The sequence below is a fragment of the Micrasema longulum genome, unplaced genomic scaffold (assembly GCF_059751315.1).
Source record: "Micrasema longulum isolate JH-2025_06_02 unplaced genomic scaffold, ASM5975131v1 h1tg000605l, whole genome shotgun sequence".
NCBI lineage: Eukaryota > Metazoa > Arthropoda > Insecta > Trichoptera > Brachycentridae > Micrasema > Micrasema longulum.
In genome coordinates, this window is record NW_028277801.1 from 490,570 (window position 1) to 513,742 (window position 23,173).

The 23,173-nt window shown below is 32.3% G+C and overlaps 1 protein-coding gene across 2 annotated transcripts; it reads right to left on the reverse strand.

The window, feature by feature from the left end:
* Positions 1 to 47: 47 nt before the first annotated feature.
* Positions 48 to 23,173, reverse strand: LOC148280224 (endoplasmic reticulum metallopeptidase 1-like). 2 transcript variants are annotated; one of them, XM_088228721.1, is made up of 18 exons: positions 21,766 to 21,807; positions 21,228 to 21,425; positions 18,127 to 18,306; positions 16,486 to 16,642; positions 14,725 to 14,852; positions 13,725 to 13,853; positions 12,886 to 13,006; positions 12,610 to 12,764; positions 12,007 to 12,154; positions 11,112 to 11,144; positions 10,430 to 10,659; positions 9,401 to 9,581; positions 8,655 to 8,836; positions 7,712 to 7,867; positions 5,996 to 6,192; positions 4,808 to 4,926; positions 2,575 to 2,747; positions 48 to 502 (listed from the first exon to the last, which is right to left on the reverse strand). In XM_088228721.1, the coding sequence occupies exons 2-18, from the start codon at positions 21,417 to 21,419 to the stop codon at positions 338 to 340; spliced, it is 2,646 nt and encodes an 881-aa protein (XP_088084847.1). In that variant the 5' UTR covers positions 21,420 to 21,425; positions 21,766 to 21,807; the 3' UTR covers positions 48 to 337. The 2 variants fall into 2 exon arrangements, with proteins under 2 accessions (XP_088084847.1, XP_088084846.1); XM_088228720.1 differs by lacking the exon at positions 21,766 to 21,807 and adding an exon at positions 23,140 to 23,173 and having other exon boundaries at positions 49 to 502.

Here is a 23,173-nt window from a genome sequence, read left to right on the forward strand (position 1 = left end):
AATAAGCTATTTTAATATTAAAAAAATATTCCTTCACATAATTTCGTCTTATTATCACAATACATCTAGGACATTTAATATTATTTCAAAACCAAACATCAAAAGCCATACATATTTGGACAGGAAGTATTAAAAAAACTAATAGTAAAACTGAATAAATTTATTTGACTTTGGCTTTATTAAATATTGTATTTTTTTGCCATTATTGACATTGACACATGGCTTAATCGAATCAACAAGTAGTTTTACTTTTTTTATTTTGTGGAAAGTGTTTCTCATTAGAAGTTTGATTCGAAAATATTAAACCACAAATCGAAGCCTTGTTGTATTATATAGGTTAGAAAATATATCCAGAGTAAGAACTAATCCAGCCAGTTAGCTGCACCCAAGATGGGAAATCTTCAATGAAGCTTTCAAACTCCATAGTTCTCTGGTCTTCGTGATGAATATGATTTCCGGCAAGTCCGAGGTCTACAATAGGGAAGGTTCTCTCTGATGGTACCTGCAGAAAAGATACAGTTTTATTAGATTATTTTTTAAATTCAGCATGATAGTACCCAAAAGCGGTTTCTCAGTATGTACATAAGTGCAGTGTTATGCCAAGTTAAAATAATAGAAATAAAAATAAATAAATCAAAAGGATTGATTCATTGCAACATATGTGTATTTTATGCAATGCTAGCGCCAAAAGATCTCGAGAGACTTTCTAGTGGACACATGCGCAAATCATCACCATGTAATTTTGTAATTTTTATTTTGAATTACTATTTTTAAATAATAAATAGAGCAAAAAATCTGAACAAACTCTATACTTATCTCAAAAATTACTTTTTTTACTCGTGGTGTGATATTATAATCTGTGCAGTGCGCAGATAGTTTGCTTGTAACCTCAAGTTAAACATACGTACTGACAGAATATTGGTAATGATTTCTATGATTTAGATTAGTACAATGTTAGTGCTTGTAGACCAAAATAGTAACAAAAACAATGGTGGATTTGTCATTTCACATGAAGCTAATTTACAACACCATATTGGACTCATAATATAACTATTTTAGAGGCTTGTCAGCAGGTGGGAAAGAAAAGATGTGGAAGGAAGCTATGAAAAATACAACACCCAGACCGATTGAGAAAAAATCTTGGATTTCTTTCTTGCAACTGGCGGGAATCGAACCCGTGACGCCAGTTTCACAGTTAGCCGTCTAACCAACTGCGCCACGGGACCTGTCAATTTGCGATTGTAAAATAAATTATTAAATTTAATAATGTACAAGCTAACAAAATGTAATGAAATGAACCGGGTTGTAATCCCGTGCTTAGTGTAGCGAACTCGCAGATCAGAGGTCCAAAGTTCGAACCCTACTCTACCACAACTTGGTTCCCATTTTCTAATAGTGAGTTATTTACAACACATTGAAAATGGCCCTCAAAATTGAAGTATTTAGGTAAATCATAACAACACAAATAATTTGTAAAAATGTTCTGCCAGTATTTTAATTCAGGAGTCTCCTATGATAGTTTAGGCGTGATCTATTAGGCCATGAAAATCAGTGAATGTGTATATTTCAAATTCTATAATTTCCTACCGCTGAAACTACTTTGTGACTACAAATTGATTGTATATCACTTTCTTGACCCGGAATATAAAAGAAGAGTTTCCCAAACTAACACTAGATTAAAAACTGGGGATTCTTACATATGACTAGATAATCTTTTTTATTTATTTATTTATTTTGTGCTATTTTGAGATCATTAATAGTTCTTCTTTCAGAAAGTGTTGTTAGGTTAAGCAGTGTTAATAAATAGTCATAATTCACATTTTGTATTGGAATGTTTAGTTTGTAGTTTATATATCGTAGAAATTTATGTTGAATGTTTTCCATATTATAAACATGAACATTATAGCAGGGTGACCATATTGATGAATTAAAATCTAAACTACTTCTTACAAGAGAACAGTATAAGATTTTCAATGATCGGATGGACTTGAAATTTTTTGTATTTCTCAAAATAAAGCCCAACATTTTTAATGCCTTGCTTGAAATTTCATTGACATGATATACAAAAGACAATTTTTCATCAAAAAATACCCCGAAATCCTTTATCACTGATACTGTAGAAAGATTGACACCGCCAATACTGTAACAAAAAATGAGCGGTTTTTTTATTCGATGAAAACGAATGATCTGACATTTTTTAGTGTTTAAGTACATTTTATTTTCTTTACACCACTCATCTAGAGAACCGAGGTAAAATTAATTGAGAATTTATATCAAAATCTCTATGCCATGCTCTCGTCTCATTTTCTTTTTTGGTAAAATTGATTTCTTAAGTGAAATTTGACATGTTTGTTTTTAAGTATTTGGTCATGCCATGTCTTTCTCAGTATTTCTCGATTTCTCCGTCCATCAACATTCAAATTGTTAATCATTTTAGCCGTTAGCAGTCCAAACTAATGCATAACTCCTTTCTTGATTTTGTCGCTAATACTTATCTCAGCCGTAAATCTTGCAAGAGAACAAAATGTTATAACTATTATTAAAATTAATGCTGTTTATAAATAGTATATTTACATTTAGCTCAAGAGTGAAGGGAAAATCATCCGTATTCCGATCCCTCACAATATGTATGAAGTAGGATGGTCGACCTTTCCACTCTCCCGAAGCCTTGGGTTCAGTTGGCAAACTCCAGTTCTTGACTGTTACTCCTTCTCTAGGGGCAAATGTCACAGTCAATCTGTCAGGACCTGGAAATAGAAAGTCACAAAAGAACAGAATTAAATAATATCCCCATGCACAATACATAATTGATATATTTTTTTTAATCAATGAAATTTACTCCCAGTACCTAATGATTTGACAATAAAAACAAAAGTCATTAATATGCTTTTCTAATTATTTCGTTAATTTTCTTTATGCTAGCGCTGTGACGCAGTTGGTCAAACTGCCAACTATAAAACTGGCGTCGCGGGTTCGTTTCCCGCCAGTCGTGAGCAAAAAGATCTGAGAAATATTTTTTTCTGAATTGGTCTGCGTGTTCTGTATACTTAGCAGTTATTTTATTTGAAAAAAACATATTTTTTAAGTTTTTAAAAATATGTTTTATGTAACCATTTCAGCAAGGGTGTGTACAGTAAAACCCCTTAAATGACGTGTTTTAAGGGACTGACAAAAAATATGTAAATGGAGGGTGCTAAAAAAAAAATTCAGTAAGTTATTTTATTAAGAAAATTAAGGAGAAATCTAAGAAACATTTTTTTTATTGCAACTTTTAAAAATATTATATTCATAAATAATAAATGTCTGTAAAACACAATAAGCATCTTTAACATTAACTTAAATTAAAAGAACTAAAACATGATAATGGCAGCAATAAATATTTATACAAACTTTTTGTAAAATTACAACCAAAAAACACAAAAATTCTGGAAACAAATGTCTGTAAAGCAGAAACACACAAATTGTCTTAAAATTACCACAGAAAAAACACAATAATGGGGTCAATAATTTCATCTATTCATTTGACTTACCAATAAGTTGGTATAAAATTTCTCTGACAAAAAAGTTAATATAATAATGGAGATTAACTTCAGACTCTTGAGCCTTCAGTTTTCAGTGCGGATTACAAATTTCTCCGACGTTACTTGGGTCTAAAAATGTAAAACTGAGTTTTAAATGTAGTAATAAATTCAAACTTCAAAAATTATACGTAAATCACAGGAAAACTCAAATTTCGGGGTTTCACTGTATTAAAATATATGTAAGGTCTATAGTCCATAGTCGATGACACACACGTGTTAAATTAGTTCACCTGAAGTAGACTAATGACCGACGATGCAATGTCATCATTTTCCATCGAATCCAATACATTCGTAAAATGCAACTCTATGAGTATCGCACATGAAATCGGAGGGCATCGTTCTGCAGTACATTCATACCGTCCCTACCATGAAGAAATGAACTACAAAAGAACGTCGTCTATAAAGAGACCATAGGACGCAGCCAACATTAGTCAGCCCATTCAGTTAATCAGCTCATCAAGATCAGCGCAGTTCACTCAGTTCCAGCATGTACTTCAAGTGCAGTCTCTTCAACTCATCATTTATGTAACACTCGTCTGACATAATTCATTATTTATTCGCCATGTAATAAATACGCATTAAACAGCAACCTCGTGTCTTCTATGTCAATCTCTAACTGGGGTAGGAACTCCAACTAACACCCAGCAACCTTTATTCCTATATATATGAAATTTATGATTTATTTACAAGAAATGAATAAGTGGAAACTGTATTGTTTAATTACGTGCATCTCTGAGTACATCCCTTTTTTGGTTGCTTGCGTTGATACTGTTGATCTGCTTTATATAATATAAAATTAATTCTGGCTGATTTGTTTGTTTTGGAGCGAATTCCAGTTGTTTTAAAAATTTCAAGCAACACCTTTTCAAGCAAGTTTCAAATATATTTCAATTTAATAAATAATATCCGTGTTGATAAGGTAAAGGGGGATAAGTCCACGAATATATTATAATATACTTGACTTTTCTCCCTTTATCTTATCAACACATTTATATATTCAATATCATATAATGTCTTCAGTCCATAAATGGCAACACTGAAACTAAAAGTTCACTCTGTTCTCTATAAGTTAATTTTTCATTTAGTTGTTTAATAAATTTGTTTTTCAAAGTAAAATACAGGGAAAAAAAAACTATTTGACCAAATATGGAAAGTAGATATTTTTTCAGTAGACACATTTATGGGTTTGTAAATAAAATAAAGAGCTAAAGCAAAGATGTATTTACCATTAAAGAGGAAATCAAGTGTGCATACTACAGGAGATGGAGTACAAGTTCGATTGACACTCATTGTTGTAGGGGTAGGAAGCTCCGGGGCGCCTGCGGGAATCCAACTACTCTCCGCACTGTTCGAATATAAGTGTAGAATAGTTATTAGATAATCAGTCAGTCTTGGCCATCGGCTTATTGATACACGGAGACGCGCCCTGAGCCCGGAAAAATGACGACACTTAACCAAACTCTCAATGATGCCCAATGCGTATTTAGTCATTCTTTGACCGCAAGCTTTTTTTTAAAAATACTTATTAGTAGAATGAAAAATATTTTTTAATCTTTAATTTTGAATTACCGCAAAAATGGTCATAGCATTAGCCGCACCCCTAATATATCACGATTCATGTTTATTTTGAACTTTGTTTGCAACTGTTAAAATTTTTATAGAACATCGTCACGAATCTTGACATCATGTTTTTTATAATTAATTTTTTCCACAATATTCATATTGATTTTGAAAAAACAATTAATTTTTTAAAATCCATTTCATGCAATATCTATACCTCAGAGGCAGGCGGATGCAAATCCAGTTTTTGACGATACGACATTTCGATTTTCATATCCAGTTTATGATCATGTCCATTGATTTTGAAAAAATTCCATTATAATGAAAGAACCAATGTGTTGAGATATTTAAAATACAAATTAATGCTATAAATTGTTAGAAATCACTTGGAGAAAGTAGATTCTTTAGGCTTTTTTTGAACATTTGACTTTAGGATTTTCATCCTTCTGCCTCTGAAGTACAGATATTTTTATCGGTATTTGTAGTGTGTGGTATTTCCCTATTGTACTGGTGTTCAAAACTTTAACCCCAGATATCTGTCCTTTTAATTTTTGTCACATAACACCTTTATCCACTCATGTCTTCATTTGTTTGAAAGGTGGTTTAATACTATAATATTCCAGTGTCTCTGGATTGGTGTTTCAATGTAGGGCCCTATCCTATATACAATCCTACGCAAATAAGGGGATGATGATAAAATCAATAAAGAACATGAAACAAGTTTCTGTAACATATGTCTTTCTCACCTATTTCAATAGATATCTATTGATTTGTGAGATTAATTAGATGCGAGTAAATGTTGTCGGTGGGAGCTTTTGGTAATTTATCATGGAAAGAATTCAGGGTTATTTTACCTCCATGGAACCATACGGCCCAAGTACAAGGGAAGTCCACAGTACAGCTCATTGACACAATCTTCAGCGAGGTATGATATGTTCCGATTCCCTAAAGGAATGGTTCGAGGACTGTTCCTGTCCAGATTCAATACAAAGTATCCTGTTTCGCGTCTTCTGAGCAGTTGACTTTCATTGAAGAATTGACGATCAGAGTGCTAGAAAGGAATGAAACATTTTTCATTATTATATTTTCTCAAGCGCAGCTTGATGATAGGAACAGAGTTAAGATATAACTCAGAACAAATGAGTATTCTCCTTTGTAAGATTTCGGAGTTCAAATCAAAGTACATAGATATGTAACGAGATCGTTTGATATATTTTATACAATTTAATCCAATTACTCACCATGAAGAAGTTCAGTGATATGGAAAACTTGATATAAATAATGTTTTCTCTGAAATGTATGAAAAAATTTATGAAAATGATTTTAATTAATATATTTGAACGACCATACCAGTTCTTCAGAATCAACCATCCCACTTTACCCCAACTTGATTCCATTTTCTAATAGTGAGTTATTTACAACTCGTTGAAAATGGCCCTCAAAATTAAATATTTGGGTAAATCATAAGAACGCAAATATTTCTTTTAAAAAAAAAAAAAAAAACCAATGATAGAGGGCCACCAATTGGCAGAACTCACCGAAGAGAACTTGTGATGTCACAGGCGGAGTAATTTCAAAATCACAAAAATTTAAAAATTCATAGTAATGACACATGAAAATATCTTTTAAAAAATGTTGGCTTAGTTTAATGGTCTATTAACAAATAAAAAATTAAATATACCACTGAACTTCCTCAGAAAATACAGTTAAGAGAGATGGCAATTATGAAGTGTAAGATGATAATTTATAAAGCATGTGCAAGACTGAACAGGTATTGAGGACTTGCGAGATAAAAACACTGAGGATGATAGCCGGCGAAATTCTAAATTCTGGGGAACACCAAAATAAGATAAATATGTCAGGCTGAGGACATAGTAAGATGGAGTTTTTTTATATTTATTTTTTTAATTATTTATTTTTCAAAAATATTTCCAAAATAGTCTTAAATTTAAGTTCTGCTGAGTTGTATACATACAAATTGTCAGCAGGTTCTTATAAATTGCTTTGATTATTCATACTTACCTACATTAATAATAATTTTACTTGAAGTACATTACATATTACATTATCAAAAATCAAAAACTATCGCTAATACAAAAAACTTTTTTCTTTTAATTATAATTTGAGCATGCGTCTCACTCCTGTATTTAACTCAGTATTTTTAATATTGTTTAGTAACATGTTAAATATTTTAGGTAAACTGTATTGCAGTGTCCTTTTGCCATATTTATTACAATATCTAGGAACAGCTAGCCCTTCCATACTAGTAAATCTGGTGTTGTAATCATGTACCAACTTGTGTTTATTCTCAGAGTGCGATGCATGCTGACAAATTAAGTTGTACCAAAGTAGACAGTGAAATGGGGACTGGTATGGTCATGTCCAAAGAATGGACACCACCAGACACCCTTATATTGCACTACAAAATCAACCTCACGGGACTCGCCCTCGTGTAAAAGCTTCCAAAGAATGGAAGCTCAGCTGGGAATCCATCTCACAGGAGGAGCAACCCCCTGGAGAAGAGACCATATTGGCCTATAGCATTGAAGAATACAGTTATTTTATCTTACCATGATCCAATATCTCTGTGGCGCAGGTTCTATATCTCCTCCTCTGTAGGGCTGCCCGATGGATGTCGTGATTGATAAGAAACCAGTGCCAAAAGCTAGCAAGAGAAGCAATATTGACACACCTTCTGATCTCTTCACTAATGTCATCAAAGGAATCTGAAAAACAATACTTTCTACTTATTATATATTTACAAACAATTTATATTTTTGCTTATTTACCTATAATTAAGTAGACATGTTACAAGTGCGAAGCGGATGGTATTTCAATTTTCGGGTCTTTATTCCGTGTTCAATTTAAACTCAATTTTTATTTGTTGTTATATCTAGTAACAATATTTTTATTCCTATAACATCTGAAAAATACTGAAAAAAGGAAATCAAGTGCAGATTATGTCCACTTTGAAGTGTTGGCGTTTTCGCTTATCATGCTACCATTCCTACCAGGGTCGATATAAAATATGGATTTAAGAGGACACTTTTTTATGTAGTCTTGCCTTTATGTATCAAATGATCATGAAACACTGGGTTTGGAGTGCCAGCACAGTTCCCTATACACCACTGGATGTGGATAGGGAAATAATAAGGATGATCAATTTATTTATCTAATACTCTCCACATACCTGAAAAAAGTTCATAAGACCATGGCTGTTTTTATCGGTTTCAATCATAATTTAGTATGCTTTTTAAAGCAGCATTTTTTTTTATCAATAAACAAGTTACTTTGAAAAATTTCAATATTTTCAGTTTCATATTTTTGCATAAACCGCAATTTTGATTGAATTTAACTCTACTACTTTAACTACCCCTTTTACTGTGGGTTTTACAAATTGTATGGAGGACCTTTGTTGGATATTATTATTCTTCACAAATGGTAGCAAAAACCATGTAATTTATTTATCTTGAGAATCGTTCCCCGCTGGACCGTATTTAATGTTAAACTTACCGCAAATGTGAACATGAAGAGGGAGAGAAGAGCAGAAAGTGCAGCCATACGGAGATCTCCATTGATGGTTCCTGAGCGGCCCATAATGGGGATTAGGAACACATAGAGAATCAGGACAATGGACATCTGGTACAAAATGTTTGGTAAATGGATCAACAGGTATACATACACGTACATGTGAACTGAAAATAAAATAAATAAATACATTTACAAAAATTTTAAAATCTCATCAACAAATTTATGTTACCGAATATAAGACTTATTTTTATGAATTGTCATGTTAGTTTCTTTTAAACAGCTTTTAATATTTACTCTACATAGCCACAACAGTTTTACATAATACCTGTCTCATCAAGATTGAAGATAGTCACTGTAATGTGATCTGAAACATCAGATAGAGTGCGAACAACACACAGCATAATAACCCAGAAAAACTTACATTTCTTCAAAATCAATGGACATGATCATAAACTGGATACGAAAATCAAAATGTCATTTAATCAAATTCTGGATTTGCATCCGTCTGCCTCTGAGGTACAAATGTATAAGGCCACAATTGATTTAAAACATATTAAAAATAGCTTTTCCCAGAATTGTGAGTTAATGACTTTGAACTGAATACGGTCAATATTATAACTACATTAACTTTTTAAAGTGTTTCTTCAAAGTAAATATAAACCGTGTACTTTATAAACAAGGTTAATATTAATGCAAATGATATTTTAATATTCAAAAATTGTACTAACCTGTGCGGTAAAGAGGAGTCAAGTTGATGAGAAGATTTGCCACAGCGGACGATAAAACGGATACCATAAACAAAGAGGCAGTTCTGTACCCTGCAAAGGTTAGTCCCAACATAATGAGAGCGAAAGGTATCTGAGCTGCAACCATGTTCATTTGGGTTACTAAGTTCAGTGGAATTCCTCGCTGAAAAGTAGCAAAAGTATTTTACAATTACTGTAAAAAAATATTACAATTAAAACACAATTTTTGGTTATGATTCTTTAAATAAACCACATATCTTTATGTTTGATTATAATAATTATGTTTTTTATCTATAATCAATTTGGGTTAACCAAGCCGAACCGAAGGGGGGGATTCGAATCCCCCATAGACCGATTTTAATTCGATGACTCAAGTTTTATTAAAGTTATTTGCCATATATTTTTTGTAATCGTGAAATTAATAGAAAGATGTATTTTTCTGTTTTTGTTTTTAAATTTTGAAATAGTTGTTTTTTTTAAATATTAAAACAAAAAATGACATAAATAATACCGGGGTGAATTTTACTTTATGTACATAAGCATTCGGCAAACGAACAAAAATGAATAAAATACACAAATGAGTAAAATATGTGTATACGAAAACATGAATAAATTATTGCACGGTCATAAACACTTCCAAAGTTTTATTCTCCTGACGCCATATATAAGTAGGCGCTGGGGTCGCTTGGTCCCCCCGTTCAGATCATGTGTAATTTTTGGATGCTTAGAGAGGGAAAGGTTAATTGCTCTATAGTATTTATTCTAATCAATCAAAATATGTAAAACAAATCGTGAAAAATAATTATAACAATATATACGGTTTGTTAAAAAAGAGTAGAATTGAGTAGATAACAGAAGAGAAGGGTAGAGTTAGAATATGAATATTCAAAGAAGACATAATAGCGCATATTACACAGTGTGTGAAGTTATCACTTAAACTAGCCGATAACACGTCATATTCAGTTCTCGAAAATGTTTTCCCATTATTGCGATAAATTTCCATTTCCTTACATTGTCTTCTCTGCAGCGACCGACAAGAATGGTCATAAAGCCACTTGCTGCTAAACAGGGGCACCAGAAAATGGGAAACACGAGCCAAGAGCTGGAGTACCACGGCATAGTCAGGATGGCGAAAGAGTCAATCAGATATCCAACAAGGAGGCAAGTTGCCATACCCAGCATTGTGCCCGCCAAGCGAGCCATTATGGCAAAGAATACTTCCACGATTGCAAATCCACAACCTGAAAACATTGAAATTTTACTCATACGTTCGATTTAGTACTAAGGTTTCTAACTAAAAACCTGTCTTTGCTACCGTAGCGAAAGATGCTCAAACTAAGTTGTTACTCAGAATTATTTTTAATTTTTTCCCTGTGTTTTCTCATACAGTACTTAAATGAATTTTTTTTAAAAATGCATTTTTTATTTCATTTATCTAATCATATTGTATTTGTTATAAAAAAATATTTTTTTATTAAATCTATGGTAATGTTTTATAAAACTTTGATTGACAATGTGAAGTAAAAGCAGTCTAACAAAGAACCTTAAGGATCCAGGAGAAATCAGAAAAAACCCATGGTAGCCAACAAAACATACTTTTCATTGCTGTCAGAAAAAATTATTTTGTAGTTTGTTCTGATTTTCTTTTTAAGAAAATAAGTCCGGTAGTGTGTAATTTATTTTGAAAACATACCTCTTTGTTCAATTATGTCACCATTGCATGTCCCTATAAAAACAAAAGTAAAACATATAAACAAAATAAAAATAAATAATGTTTATTAAAATTAAATCTGTATTCGGAAGGAAATAATTTTATTGTAAATGTATATATTTTCATATAAAACATTAAACATTTGGTCAAAGAAACGGGGATTATTTCTCTGAAAAGCTGTTTAATATGCTTCTCTATGAAATGGAGTTAACAGATAACAATTTTTTTTTAGGAAACTGTAATTTAAAAAAAAAAAAATGACGTTGCATAATAAATTGTATGCTTTTGCCAATGTCATGTTGAATTTTTTTATAAACAAACTGGTTCACAGTAACTGTAGTTTACTCAGAAAACTACATATTATATCCTGGGCCCCGATTACAATGGGAAGTTAACAGAGTTATCTTCGACTGTCCATAAAGAAAAATTGATATTTTTGTACAAAAATGAGTATATTTGCATGAACACTTAAAGTATCTTCACCGGTAACCTATAATTGAACATGTTTTAAAGAAAAAAATGTATGCATATTCTGCTTTTCATACAGAAAACTTAATTTTCCTTTGTAGATAAAATTTAAGATAAATGTAAGCTTCCCATTGTAATCGGGGTCCTGAAGATTGACTATAGTTTACCCTGGAGATGGATTTACCCCAAAGATGGCTCCAGCAACGGTAGCCAAAACATCCACACTAATCAAATAAAAATTATATTCGATTGAGTGATTGTATTAATCATTTTTATCTAAAGAACCTTTTTGACCGACTTGGAATAAGAAGAATTTTATTCTGTTTAGTAAACTTGCAAAAATAAAGTAAAATAATCGTAACTTAATCGGCACTACCATACAATAATTAACAATAAGTTAAGTACTTACAAAAAGACATGCGCGCCAGGAATACTACAATACTCAACATGGATAGGCCGAAAACAGCATAGTTAATTTTTACTCCAACATCTTCTGGATAGGCTACCATATATTTTCCCAAAAAGTCATAATAAACAGTGCGATTATCTGATCGTTCCTAAAAAAAAATATACAGACTCAGTTTACCTTGAAGATGGCTCCTACAATGGTAGTCGAAATGTCAGAACAAATCCAACACACACAGTATCACCAAAAAAAGAAACATATTGATAACAGTGACCGTGAAAAACTTCGCATCTGTTTAACTGTTTGACTTGTTTTATAACGAATATTAATTAAAACCATTATCACATTTGCATGTGTATATAAAATAGTTAAATATATTTTTTTAAACTGACATTGACTCTCTAAAAAAAGTGGACATAACATTGGCCCTTTTAGATCCAAGCCACAGAATTATTGGTAGGAGTGGATTTTTAACATGATTTATTTTAAGACCTAGATTGGTTAGAGTCGTCAGGTGGATTTCTGACGATGGCTGATTTACAAGATCAATTTTAGACACGAGAAGAACGACCAAGGCTAAGTTAGAATAGTTCAAATATAACCTACTTCCATGTGCTCTATTTCAGGCGCATTTCCAAGTGGGCGGATTAAAGCAAGGACATTGTCTCCCAAGTGCTGGTGACATCCTGCAGGAATGTAAATCTCCGCATCGTAGATGGTGTGGTAAACAAAGCCATTGTGGTAGTACGCAAAATCGAGACCTGTGAAATAAAGTTAAGGTCATATTATACAAGTCTTATTACGACGAGTTTACTATGCATGTTTATAAAATTAATCATATATATTTATGCAATGAGAACAAAAGGGGTATTATTGCTTTACCTGGCATATTTCCAAAGTCCCTAAAGATTCTGAAGTCGGTATCGGAAGGCAAAAGTCCAGTTTGGAAAAGTTCTTCTCCAATAATTTGTCCGTGAGGGTGAGGAGCAGTTTTGGTATAGTACTAGAAACAATATTAAACTTATTTGTCAAAGTCATCTACGTAGGTATTTCAAAAAAATAACATACACCAGAGACCTTTTCTGAACATTTCCCCGATTCAATAAATAAATAAAACTGAACTGACTGATTCGCACCTGAGCAATAATGACAGCACAAGTCTAAAATTGTCATTTTTTAGTGAAATATGTAGTAATGTTCCTGAATACATATTTCTATCAATGCAATATTAATTTTCGGATTTCAAAATGAGTGCAGGCAAAACGGCTCGCAGTTGGCATCATACCATTTTGACGTCATGCGTTATGACCTCCGACTGCGCTTCTGATAAACATTGCGTAAAAGCTTGGCGCCAAAACATCATACGTGCCGTTTGTCTCACAGGGCGCGAAATGCCTCATTTTCGAATAATTAAAAATATGCATGTTTTAAACCTTTGTAGAAAATTTATCCGACATCACATGAAAAAAAAATAGTACCATTACCATCGCAAATTTTTCGCTTTTTATAAATTAAAATATAAAAAATGTAAATAGACCCTATTCTTTTAAATATTAAAAACAAACAAACCATAACGCCGTTTCATTCTTTATTGTAAGTAAAATTCAATGTTTTAGTGTAAGACTGGTCAAGACCATTTTAATTTTACAAAAATCTAGCAAATTGAACATAAGTAAATAAAAAGTGATAAAATTATACGGTAGTAATATTTTGATATTTACATTAACAAGCCACGCATGATTTGGTCCTGCCTGGAAAAGCATCGATTTTCCTCCGAGCCCAGCAGATTCCATGTTGATGAATGTTCTGCAATTCTTAGCCCATTCATGCTTTAGGAACAGATGTGAGCCCTAAAATAAAACAGAAGTGTCAGTAAATACAACAAAGTAATATGTACCTATGGTCTTTTCTTTAAAAAATATTTATGCTAAAAATTATTGTTACATGCGGTTTTCCTGCCAAGTGACTAATCTAATGAGAAATGGTTTCGATTACTTCCTTCTTCGGGAATTTTGTGGACATAATTGTCAAATCACACACATTTATAATTTCATCTAGCTGGACGGAATAGGTAATGAAAATATTGGACGCTTGTGTTATCGCCAATAGCTTGTTTGACATTTGGATATTACACCTGTCAGAGAACAGTAAATGGACAGACTCCATGACAACATATTATTGGATTGACAACTTAGTTTCAATCCAATGTGTAAAGTTAAGACTTGGGATTGTGGAAACAAATTACATCGCACTTCATCGTGCTACAAACGTCTCCGATTTATCATTGCGATATTAATCGCCACTGACTTAGCTCTTCTGCAACTCCAAACCTTAGAAGGAATTTATTTTGGAATTACTCCAAGAAAAAAAATCAGAAATTGGCGTCACTGGAATCTCTTAGGACAGTCCTTTTATCTTTTTTTGGCTGGTAATATTTTTGTCTGCATCAGCAGCATCTGATAAAAATGATTTTTCCTTTTTATTTATTGTTAGATGCACATCACATCCTACCGCAACAAATATAATTAATCTTTCCAAATTACTTATACATTATAAAGTTCATTATACAGCTTGGATGATTTTTTAGAACTTAAGAATATTTTAGGACATGTTTAAGATTTTATAATTTTTTGTAATTCCGTTTTGTATTTAGAGTACCTATCTTAAGTAATTAAAAATTAGCATATTTAAATTATGTGATATTATAAAAATCTTTTATACCTGTAAAGCGGTTTCTTCTGCACCATTGAAGAGAAAGACAAGGGAATGTTTAAGGCGTTTAGGAGACTTTGTAAGGACGCGAATGAGCTCCATCATTACAGAACATGTTATGGCATCGTCAGCAGCGCCTAAATGTAAATAAGAACACCTAAATAAATGAAGTAATAAACGAAAAATCTCTATGAAATATCCTTTTAAGATTGATTGATATCTTTAGAGACAAATATTTTTTATGAGAAAGGAATAATATTCAAATCTCTACTAGGTTCCCATTTTCTAATAGTGTGAAGTTAAAGAGCTGAAGCCATCATCTTACTGAATTATTTCACCTACATGCTAGGCAATGCCTGAAAATATTGTTTAATTTTTATACTTTTTCTCAGGCCAGTTGGTTTGATCAACAATATTTTGAGTTAGGACAAACTTTTGTAGACAGGGACTGGATTTAACCCCTAAGGGAGTTATTATGACAGCATAGATGGAGATCATTTTAGAGAAGGGAATATGGAAGTCTAAGTATTTATAGGACTCATGACCTGTCATTGGCTGCCTTATATATATTTTTAATTTTATTTGGGAAACCAACAGTAGTTCTACATATTTATTTACAGTTAACATCAAATATATTGCATGGATGCATATACTCTGAACCAATGGGTTTCCACAAATTGTACAAAGTTAGTAAACAAATAATAGGGATTTGAATAAGTTATGGCTGTTTCCCGACACATGGTGTTATGTTAGCCTTTTTACATCGGGTAATACTTGGGCTTGAAATGACAGTATTTGTTATTCCACCAATATTTATTATTTCTCCCAGTTTCCAGTTAGCAGCTCTCCGGCTTTCATCAGGGGTGGTTCTTTCGCCCGTGCTGCAAGCATGAGCTAATGTTTTTTCATGTTTTTAGCAATTAGATCAAAAATACAAACTATAAATAATTGAAGCAATTGCCTATAAACACATTCCATTTTACCTATTTAAAATCTCTCATTTTTTGCATGGGTTTTATTATTATTTATGTTTAACAAAATTTTATTATTATTTATGTTTACACCACAACAGGCCAGGAGGCTCAATTACAGTGGTGAATTACATCACAGAACACCCAGGCTTGAGATTTTTTAAATAATTTTTGTGTTCTCACCGGGAATCGAACCAGGAACATTCCGTGCGTGAGTCAAGTATCTTGATCACTACACCACGGAGGCCGCCTGATGATTATATAGCACGGTAATGCGTAGATCTTTTTAACATACTAAGAGAAGGGTTGAATTTAGTATTGTGTACTGAACGAGAGTATGGAAAAAGGCATTTTTAACATAAAATGATGTTTTAAATATTTGTATATGAAATAGGTGGTACTATTAAAAAAATATAATTATATGGGAGTTGCTTTATTATTTACCTTGCTTATAATGTACAAGGTTTATATTTCAAAAGTGGATTTTTCTGCAATTAAATTTCTTTAAATTTATCTAAACTGTTAGGATCAGGAGGGATACACTAATGTGGGCCAATCATGTAGAGAGGAAACCACTCAAAACTCTTCAGGAGAAGCCGGCCTGTTGACAGCAGTCAACAGGTTTTCCGTTTCACTAGAGGAGTGTTTGGCATTTTGTTCCCTATACATAGGTGGAACTGTATCTATTAATAAAAACGAGAATTATGAAATGTTAAAAATATCGAGACATGTTTAGGTGTTAGATTAGGTAAGGTTAGGCTAGATGTAAAATATAGAATAAAAATAAGCGAACACTTACCATCACTTGTAGGGACACTATCAAAATGGCAATTCAAAAGAATACTATGGTCATCGTGTGTTCCCTCCAGTTTAGCAATAATATTTTGAATATCCACGTAAACATTAGTAAACCGTGGGTGATATTCCAAGGTATATGCTCCAGTCCCTTTTTGGACCTATAATGCAGAATTGACATACATTACAAAAAATTGATCAGGATATGGAAGTCAAGGCATTTATGTCCTGCCATCGGTTGGCTTAAGTGGCCACATTACACGCTGTATAACATTCACCATTCTGCCCATGTTTAAACATGCGCATTTCCTCAACTCTTCTATTTGTTAACATTTGGATGCCCAATTTCAAAAAACGCCTAAGTCCATTTTTGTAGTTCTGAGATATTTCAAGTTTTTTAAAACTAAAAATACGTATTGTAAAGTTTTTCTTCTTCTTTATTTTATGATAAAAAAAATACAGAATTCTTACATGTTTAGTTACAAAATTATAGCCTGTCAAAAAGTGTACTGAAGCCTATGGTCAGGACTTAGGGATTTTTTAAAAGTATTTAAAGAGTAAGGGATTTTTTCTCAGGGAAAAAACTTTTAGACTAATACCCTAATGCAGAGACAAAACTTAAGGTGAGGAAAGTACATTCTAATTTCAAATGCAGAGAATAACCTGAAGGTGAAGACAATAGAATGTACTTTCCTCACTTTAAGGTTTGTCTCTGCATACGGGTATAAGAGATTTTTAGATTTAGATTTTTTGATTTTTCTCTGATTTTTTGAAATTGAAATAATATTTTTTAAATCATTTTTCATGTACACAATTCGATATGGGTATTCTTTAATGAAAAAATAATTAGGTAAATGATAGTTCACAAAATGCTTTACACGGCAGTGTTGCCAACTCAAAACCGATAAAATTGGACTTTTTTGGCATTTGTTGAAATTGGGCATTCATTTGTGAAGTAAAAAAGCTGAAACCTTTAAAGATGTGAATGTGATGTGCTGAATTATTTTGCCTATTAAACAATGCCTGAAAATACCCAATCACTTAAACCAGTCGATAACTGATCATAAGCCTTGTAAATGCCCAAACTTGCATAATTCCCTTCTCAAAAATTTTTTCCTCTCTGTTGCAATAAATTCAGATTTTAATAACTCCCTAGGAAGGAAAGGAGGAGCAGCCTGTCTATTAACATTTGGACATACTCAATCATCTACAAATTCGGAATATGTGACCAGTTTTATCACTTTTGCGACATCTTCAAGACTGGTATCTTCAATGTTTGACAGCTGTCAAAAATCAAGCTTTATTTTAAGGACTTTAGTGTGGAATTTAGGAATATTATTTTGGAATCTGATTTTTTTATCTCAAATTTTTTTCTTCTTTGTAAATTTGTATTACAGAATTTATTTTGTAAATAATGTCTACCGTATGAACATTAATTTATTTATTCATTATTAAATTGGGAAGAAATATTTGGGTTTTGGGTAATACACCTAAATATTTTAGTTTTGGGGTCATTTTCAATGACTAATGAATTATTAACTATTAGAAAATGAGAGAGGTAGAGTGGGGTTCACAGGACCACAGCATTCATGACATATCAATCTGAATAACTCTCTATGTAGGCACTGTAATTATTTTTTGTTACCTTATATGTAAGGGATTGAGCTGCATCTGTTTTGTTCTGGATAGCTTTTAATTCATTAATAATTATATCTGCAGCGAGGATTTCATTTTCCTTTGTGCCAACTATGCGCGGTCCCATACTTGTCAACCTGGCCAAGAAATTTTTTGACCTTTCTCCGCTGAATAGAGAGTTGTCTTGTTCCTGAAAAAATATATAACAGAGAATTAAAAAAAAAAAATGTGCTCGGACGGAATAAAGAATAGACTCAATGGTAAAATTTATGAAAAAGATTATCGAGTGAAGATGAGTGTGTCTCGAGGTGAACCGACTGGTGATTGTAAAAAAGTTTGCAAAATAATGTCGTGGGTATACTGGCAAAAAGCATTAACTCTCAAATCCCTGTTTTGAGAAATCAAGCATTCAAGTTTTGTTCCAATTTTACTCTTTTATATCTTATTTAAATATAGTAGGATTTGTAAGTAAGAGTGCTCATTTAAGATCATATTTTGAATTTTTCCGTTTCTTCATTTTATATAAAATAAATATTAAGTTTTTTAAAGCCTGAATAAAATACCAGGTATACGACTTAACGTTAAATTTATTTTTAAAACTACAGATATATGAAATTTAATATGACTTAGTGTATCTTGCCAGTTTGTAGAGCATTACAAACTTTACAAAACTGCATCATTAAGTCAAATCCGCATATTTTCGAGTTAATGTTTTTTGCCAGTATACCCACGATATCATGAAGGGCGAATGAAAAATTCAGTTCTTTATTCAAAATAGAATCAGAACCCTGGACGAGTGTGAGATTAGTCTGCTTAGTGTAATAGTTGGTGTGTTCGCCTTCTTACTTTCTTATTTTAATTCCCATATAGTTACCAGTTAACCCTTTTCCAAGCAATGAATCTTTTCGGATACAGTATAAAACAGTATTCAGTCAAAACTGCTTTACCATATTTTTCATTCGTAACTGCACAATTCGAAATAAACTTTTAATATAACAAATAAAATGTTTTTATTCAAGGTTCTGAAGCCTTTTTAACCATCAAATGTGTAAAAAAATCCGTTCTGCCAAAACAAGAATTAAATGTAAGGAATGAAGACTTATTTTATTTTAATTTATTTTTTCTAATTTCACAAACGAACCACCACACCGTTTCTCGGTAAGCATAGGCAGAGAGGATAGAACGCCATATCACTTTGTCTTTACAAACAGATCTCGCTTCCTCTATGTTCATATATCTCCTCATGCACACCTACTTTTGACATGTCCATCCTCAAGTATTTGTTGGATCTGGTCAAACCACGTCTTCCTCAATTTTCTGCATCCACCAACATTCGCATAATATTTTTTTTTAGCTGTTCTTTCGCTGTCCATTCGCTCTACATATCCAAATCAATGCACAAATCCATTCTTGATTTTGTCGATAATAATTCTCCCAGCTTTACACAATGTATGGACTTCGACATTTGTGCATATTTTCATATAATTTAATAATATTTTTTATTCCTGTACCCAACTAGTCATAACATTAGAAAGTATAAAAATAAAAAAAAGATAAAGAATAGCATGGAATTATTATATGAACGCTAAACAGATATTAAATAGAATTTAAAAAATAAAACGTTCAAAAGAAATCCAAAAAGGGAAAACTAAGAGAGAAATAAAACAAACAACTTCAAAAATGGGGGAACAATCATAAAAGTTCACTTTCTAATTTTTTAATTTGCTCATCTTGTAGTATGCAATTATATTCACGCGTGTTCCAAAACTTGTAAGTGAAATAACGTTACAATATACTTTATGACACAAAATAAATTTATTAGTTATCGGCTACAAAAAGTTTTCTAAAAGAACAATCTTTTCTAACTTTATGACTTAAGTAATGTAACATTGAAAAGGTATTACCTTACTATGCATTCTTGATTATTAGTAATAATCCAATTCCGTATGGATAAAAAAGAATATTCTTCCAATGTAAGATTTGATTCTCGCAATGTTTGAAACACAAAAAACTGCCTCCTGAAAAGGATGGCATTTCGACTTATGTGATTGTTCCCCCCATGAGAATAGCCCAGAAAAGCGTTTTAGCCGTGTACCCATAGACCTTTGATTATCATTATTGTTTATTGATATTAGTAGGAATGAGATTATAATCTTAATTTTTTTATTGCGTGTCTGGGCATGAAATGAAATGGATTAATTCAAATTTTTGATTTATTATTCCCATCCATCAAAAATTAGCATTATGAGTCCATTATTATAACATTATATTGCCTACTTAATGTACCTTTAATCCTTTTATGATACTTTATTCAACTTTACATTGAGAATTAGATTAGAATAGACTTATAAAGATAATGGGCCTTACTCATAAACTCCGCAAAAAGTAGTATAATTTGGATGGGAATACCATCCTTATTCTACCACTATGATTTTATGTTTTAATTAATTTTTCAGCGTTTTGGTTACTTAAAAGTAGTAGAAGTAACAGTTACCATTTCACAAAATAAACTGTTTCATTAAACGAATTTTAAAATAAACTGTTAAGGAACTGTTTTCACTCAGTAACTCAAATTGTTAGTTTTTTATCCAAATTGGACACCCATCTAGCCTGGGTAGCGCCGGACTCGCACTGGCTAAACCCCCCCCCCCCTCCTCCACACAAGTGTACCAGCGTGTCGGCATACCACTGTATTGCATGTTTTCGTCTGTCTCTTTCATTATAATGATGTCCTCTATGAATGCTGTTATGGATCTCCAGCTTCTAGAGGATTCTAGCATCATCTCAACCATTACGTCAGTGTTAAAGTCCTTGTCCAGCTTTCTTTTCATATGGTCTCTTTTCTCGTTCCACCTTTCACATGCGAGCAATGCATGTTCTACATCGTCTGTTTCTTCGTCACAGTACACGCATTCCTCTGTTAGGTATTTACCGAATAGTGATAAAAGAAAACATTGTTTCTTCTGTCACCTTCAACTGGTGCAGGAGTTCCCCTAACAACAACTAATAAAATCCTACAACCCTTTTAATTAAACAAACAAAAAATGACATATTACAAAACAGAATTGAATACTTCAATTAAAATGTTATAAAAATATGCATATTAGTTACCGCTTCATATTCTGTGACCACTGTTGGAAGTTGTTCGTCCAACTTGTAAATTCCATAAAACATCAGCAATCCAATAGCCAACATAAAAAAGGGCCAGCCTGACGACAAGCTATAATCTATCTCCGGTTCCGTCACATCCTCCTTTGTATGCTTACATTTCTTAACAGGACCCTTCTCTGTATCTTCCGTCATCTTGATCTATAAACATATGAAATATATAAGTAACTTCATAGCACATTTCAGAAGCTTCTAAAAAAGTATTAATAAAGGTTTTCAGGGCCTCGAATATCTTCGACTGCCTGCAAAGGAAAACTGATATTTGTGTACGAAAATGAGTATATTTGCACAAACATTTAAAGTATCTTCGTGGGTTACCTATAATTGAACAAGTTAAGAAGAAAAAATTGTATGCATACTCTGCTTTTCATACGGAAAAATTAATTTTACTTTGTAGATAAAATTAAAGATAAATGTTAACTTTCCATTGTATCGAAGCCCTGGGACGGAAAATACTACATTGTTTGCATTTCATACTCACATTTCAGGCTATTTTTGTTAAAGTAATTTTTTAAAATTATTCTGATTAAGAATATAGTCGGGTGTGTAAAATAAAACCAGAACCCAGAACTAGTGTTTTCCACTCAATAGCTACTCTCAGGTGAAAACCCTGAAAAAGGAATCGCATGGAGATAAGTCTACCTCCCATTGTAGTGGTTGGCCAGTTCGCCTGACATGCTTTAGGTTCTAGGTTCGATTCCTGGCAGGGTGGACATGAAATTGAATTGAAATATTGATTAAAGGTTCACTGTAATATTTCATTGTTGGTTGCCACAGGAAGGCAGATAAGAACTAGGTAACGCCGGCCAGAAGGAAGATGCTATTTCACATAAACATATTTTGGATAAGAGAGGCAACATAATAGGAGTTTTAATAGCAGATAAAACTCTCTCATTGCTTCTGGGCTGATACCTTGAAGTGTAAGATTGATCACCTTTCCCGCCATCTAACAAAAGTAATCCGGATACACTGCAATCGGTGTATTAAGATAGTGCCCTATGGTCCACTGGGTTGCAGATATGAAGAAATGAATTAATTTAATAAATTTAAAATCAATGAATTAAAACATAAACATGTCGGCCTTCTGGTGTAGTAGCCAGCGCGTTTGTTTACCATGCAAGAGGTCTCGAGTTCGATTCCCAACATGAAATATTTATTTAAAAATATAATTTTACACTAGAATATTTCAAAAGCCCTGACACCTGAAGCGTAAGTCTGATCATTTTACCTTCAGGTAACAAAAAGAATATTGAGATACGCTATGAAATTAGTGCACCAATGCAATACCCTATGCATTATTCGGTGCGGAAAAGGAATGATGATATATAATTTGGTCTACCACAATGTTTACAATAGTCAAAATATAAAAATGTATATTGCTATCGATAAAATACACATGATTTTTTTTTTAAAACTCTCATATGCTAAAAAATTTGCATAACTCTAGCTTTACAATTTATCCGCCTGATGGTTGTATGACACACTAAAACTTTTGAACGACACTGTTTGAGAACAGTGTCATATTTGAATTATTTACTTCATGACAAGCGAGATTTACTTTTAAAAATGTTTTAGCATTTTTTAAGACAAATCTAAATATATACCACATCTCGGCATTACTTTAAGGAATGAAAAGAAAGACAAAAAAACTAAATGAAAGACATATGGTTCTAAGTCAATGTGTTAATTTAGTTTCTTGGCTCTCTGGTATTTTGTTTTTTTTATTATGACGTATGTGCCACATGTAGATTCATTAGGCATATATTATTTTAGTGTAACAACATCTATGATTCTCTTTCAAGCCTCAAATATTGAAGATAAATTGTCTATGGAATGAAATGAAAAATAAGATTACCGGTCACTACGTAGTGGTCCCACACTGCACTTTG

Bases quoted from the DNA above. Each gene is read 5' to 3' on its own strand.
- LOC148280224 (XM_088228721.1), bottom strand. From the start codon at position 21,419: ATGACGGAAGATACAGAGAAGGGTCCTGTTAAGAAATGTAAGCATACA. The intron at 12,765-12,885 runs GTAAAGCAATAA...TTTATTTCACAG, and splicing joins GGACTTTGGAAATATGCCAG to GTCTCGATTTTGCGTACTAC. The intron at 12,155-12,609 runs GTAGGTTATATT...ATTTTTTTTTAG, and splicing joins CTGAAATAGAGCACATGGAA to GAACGATCAGATAATCGCAC.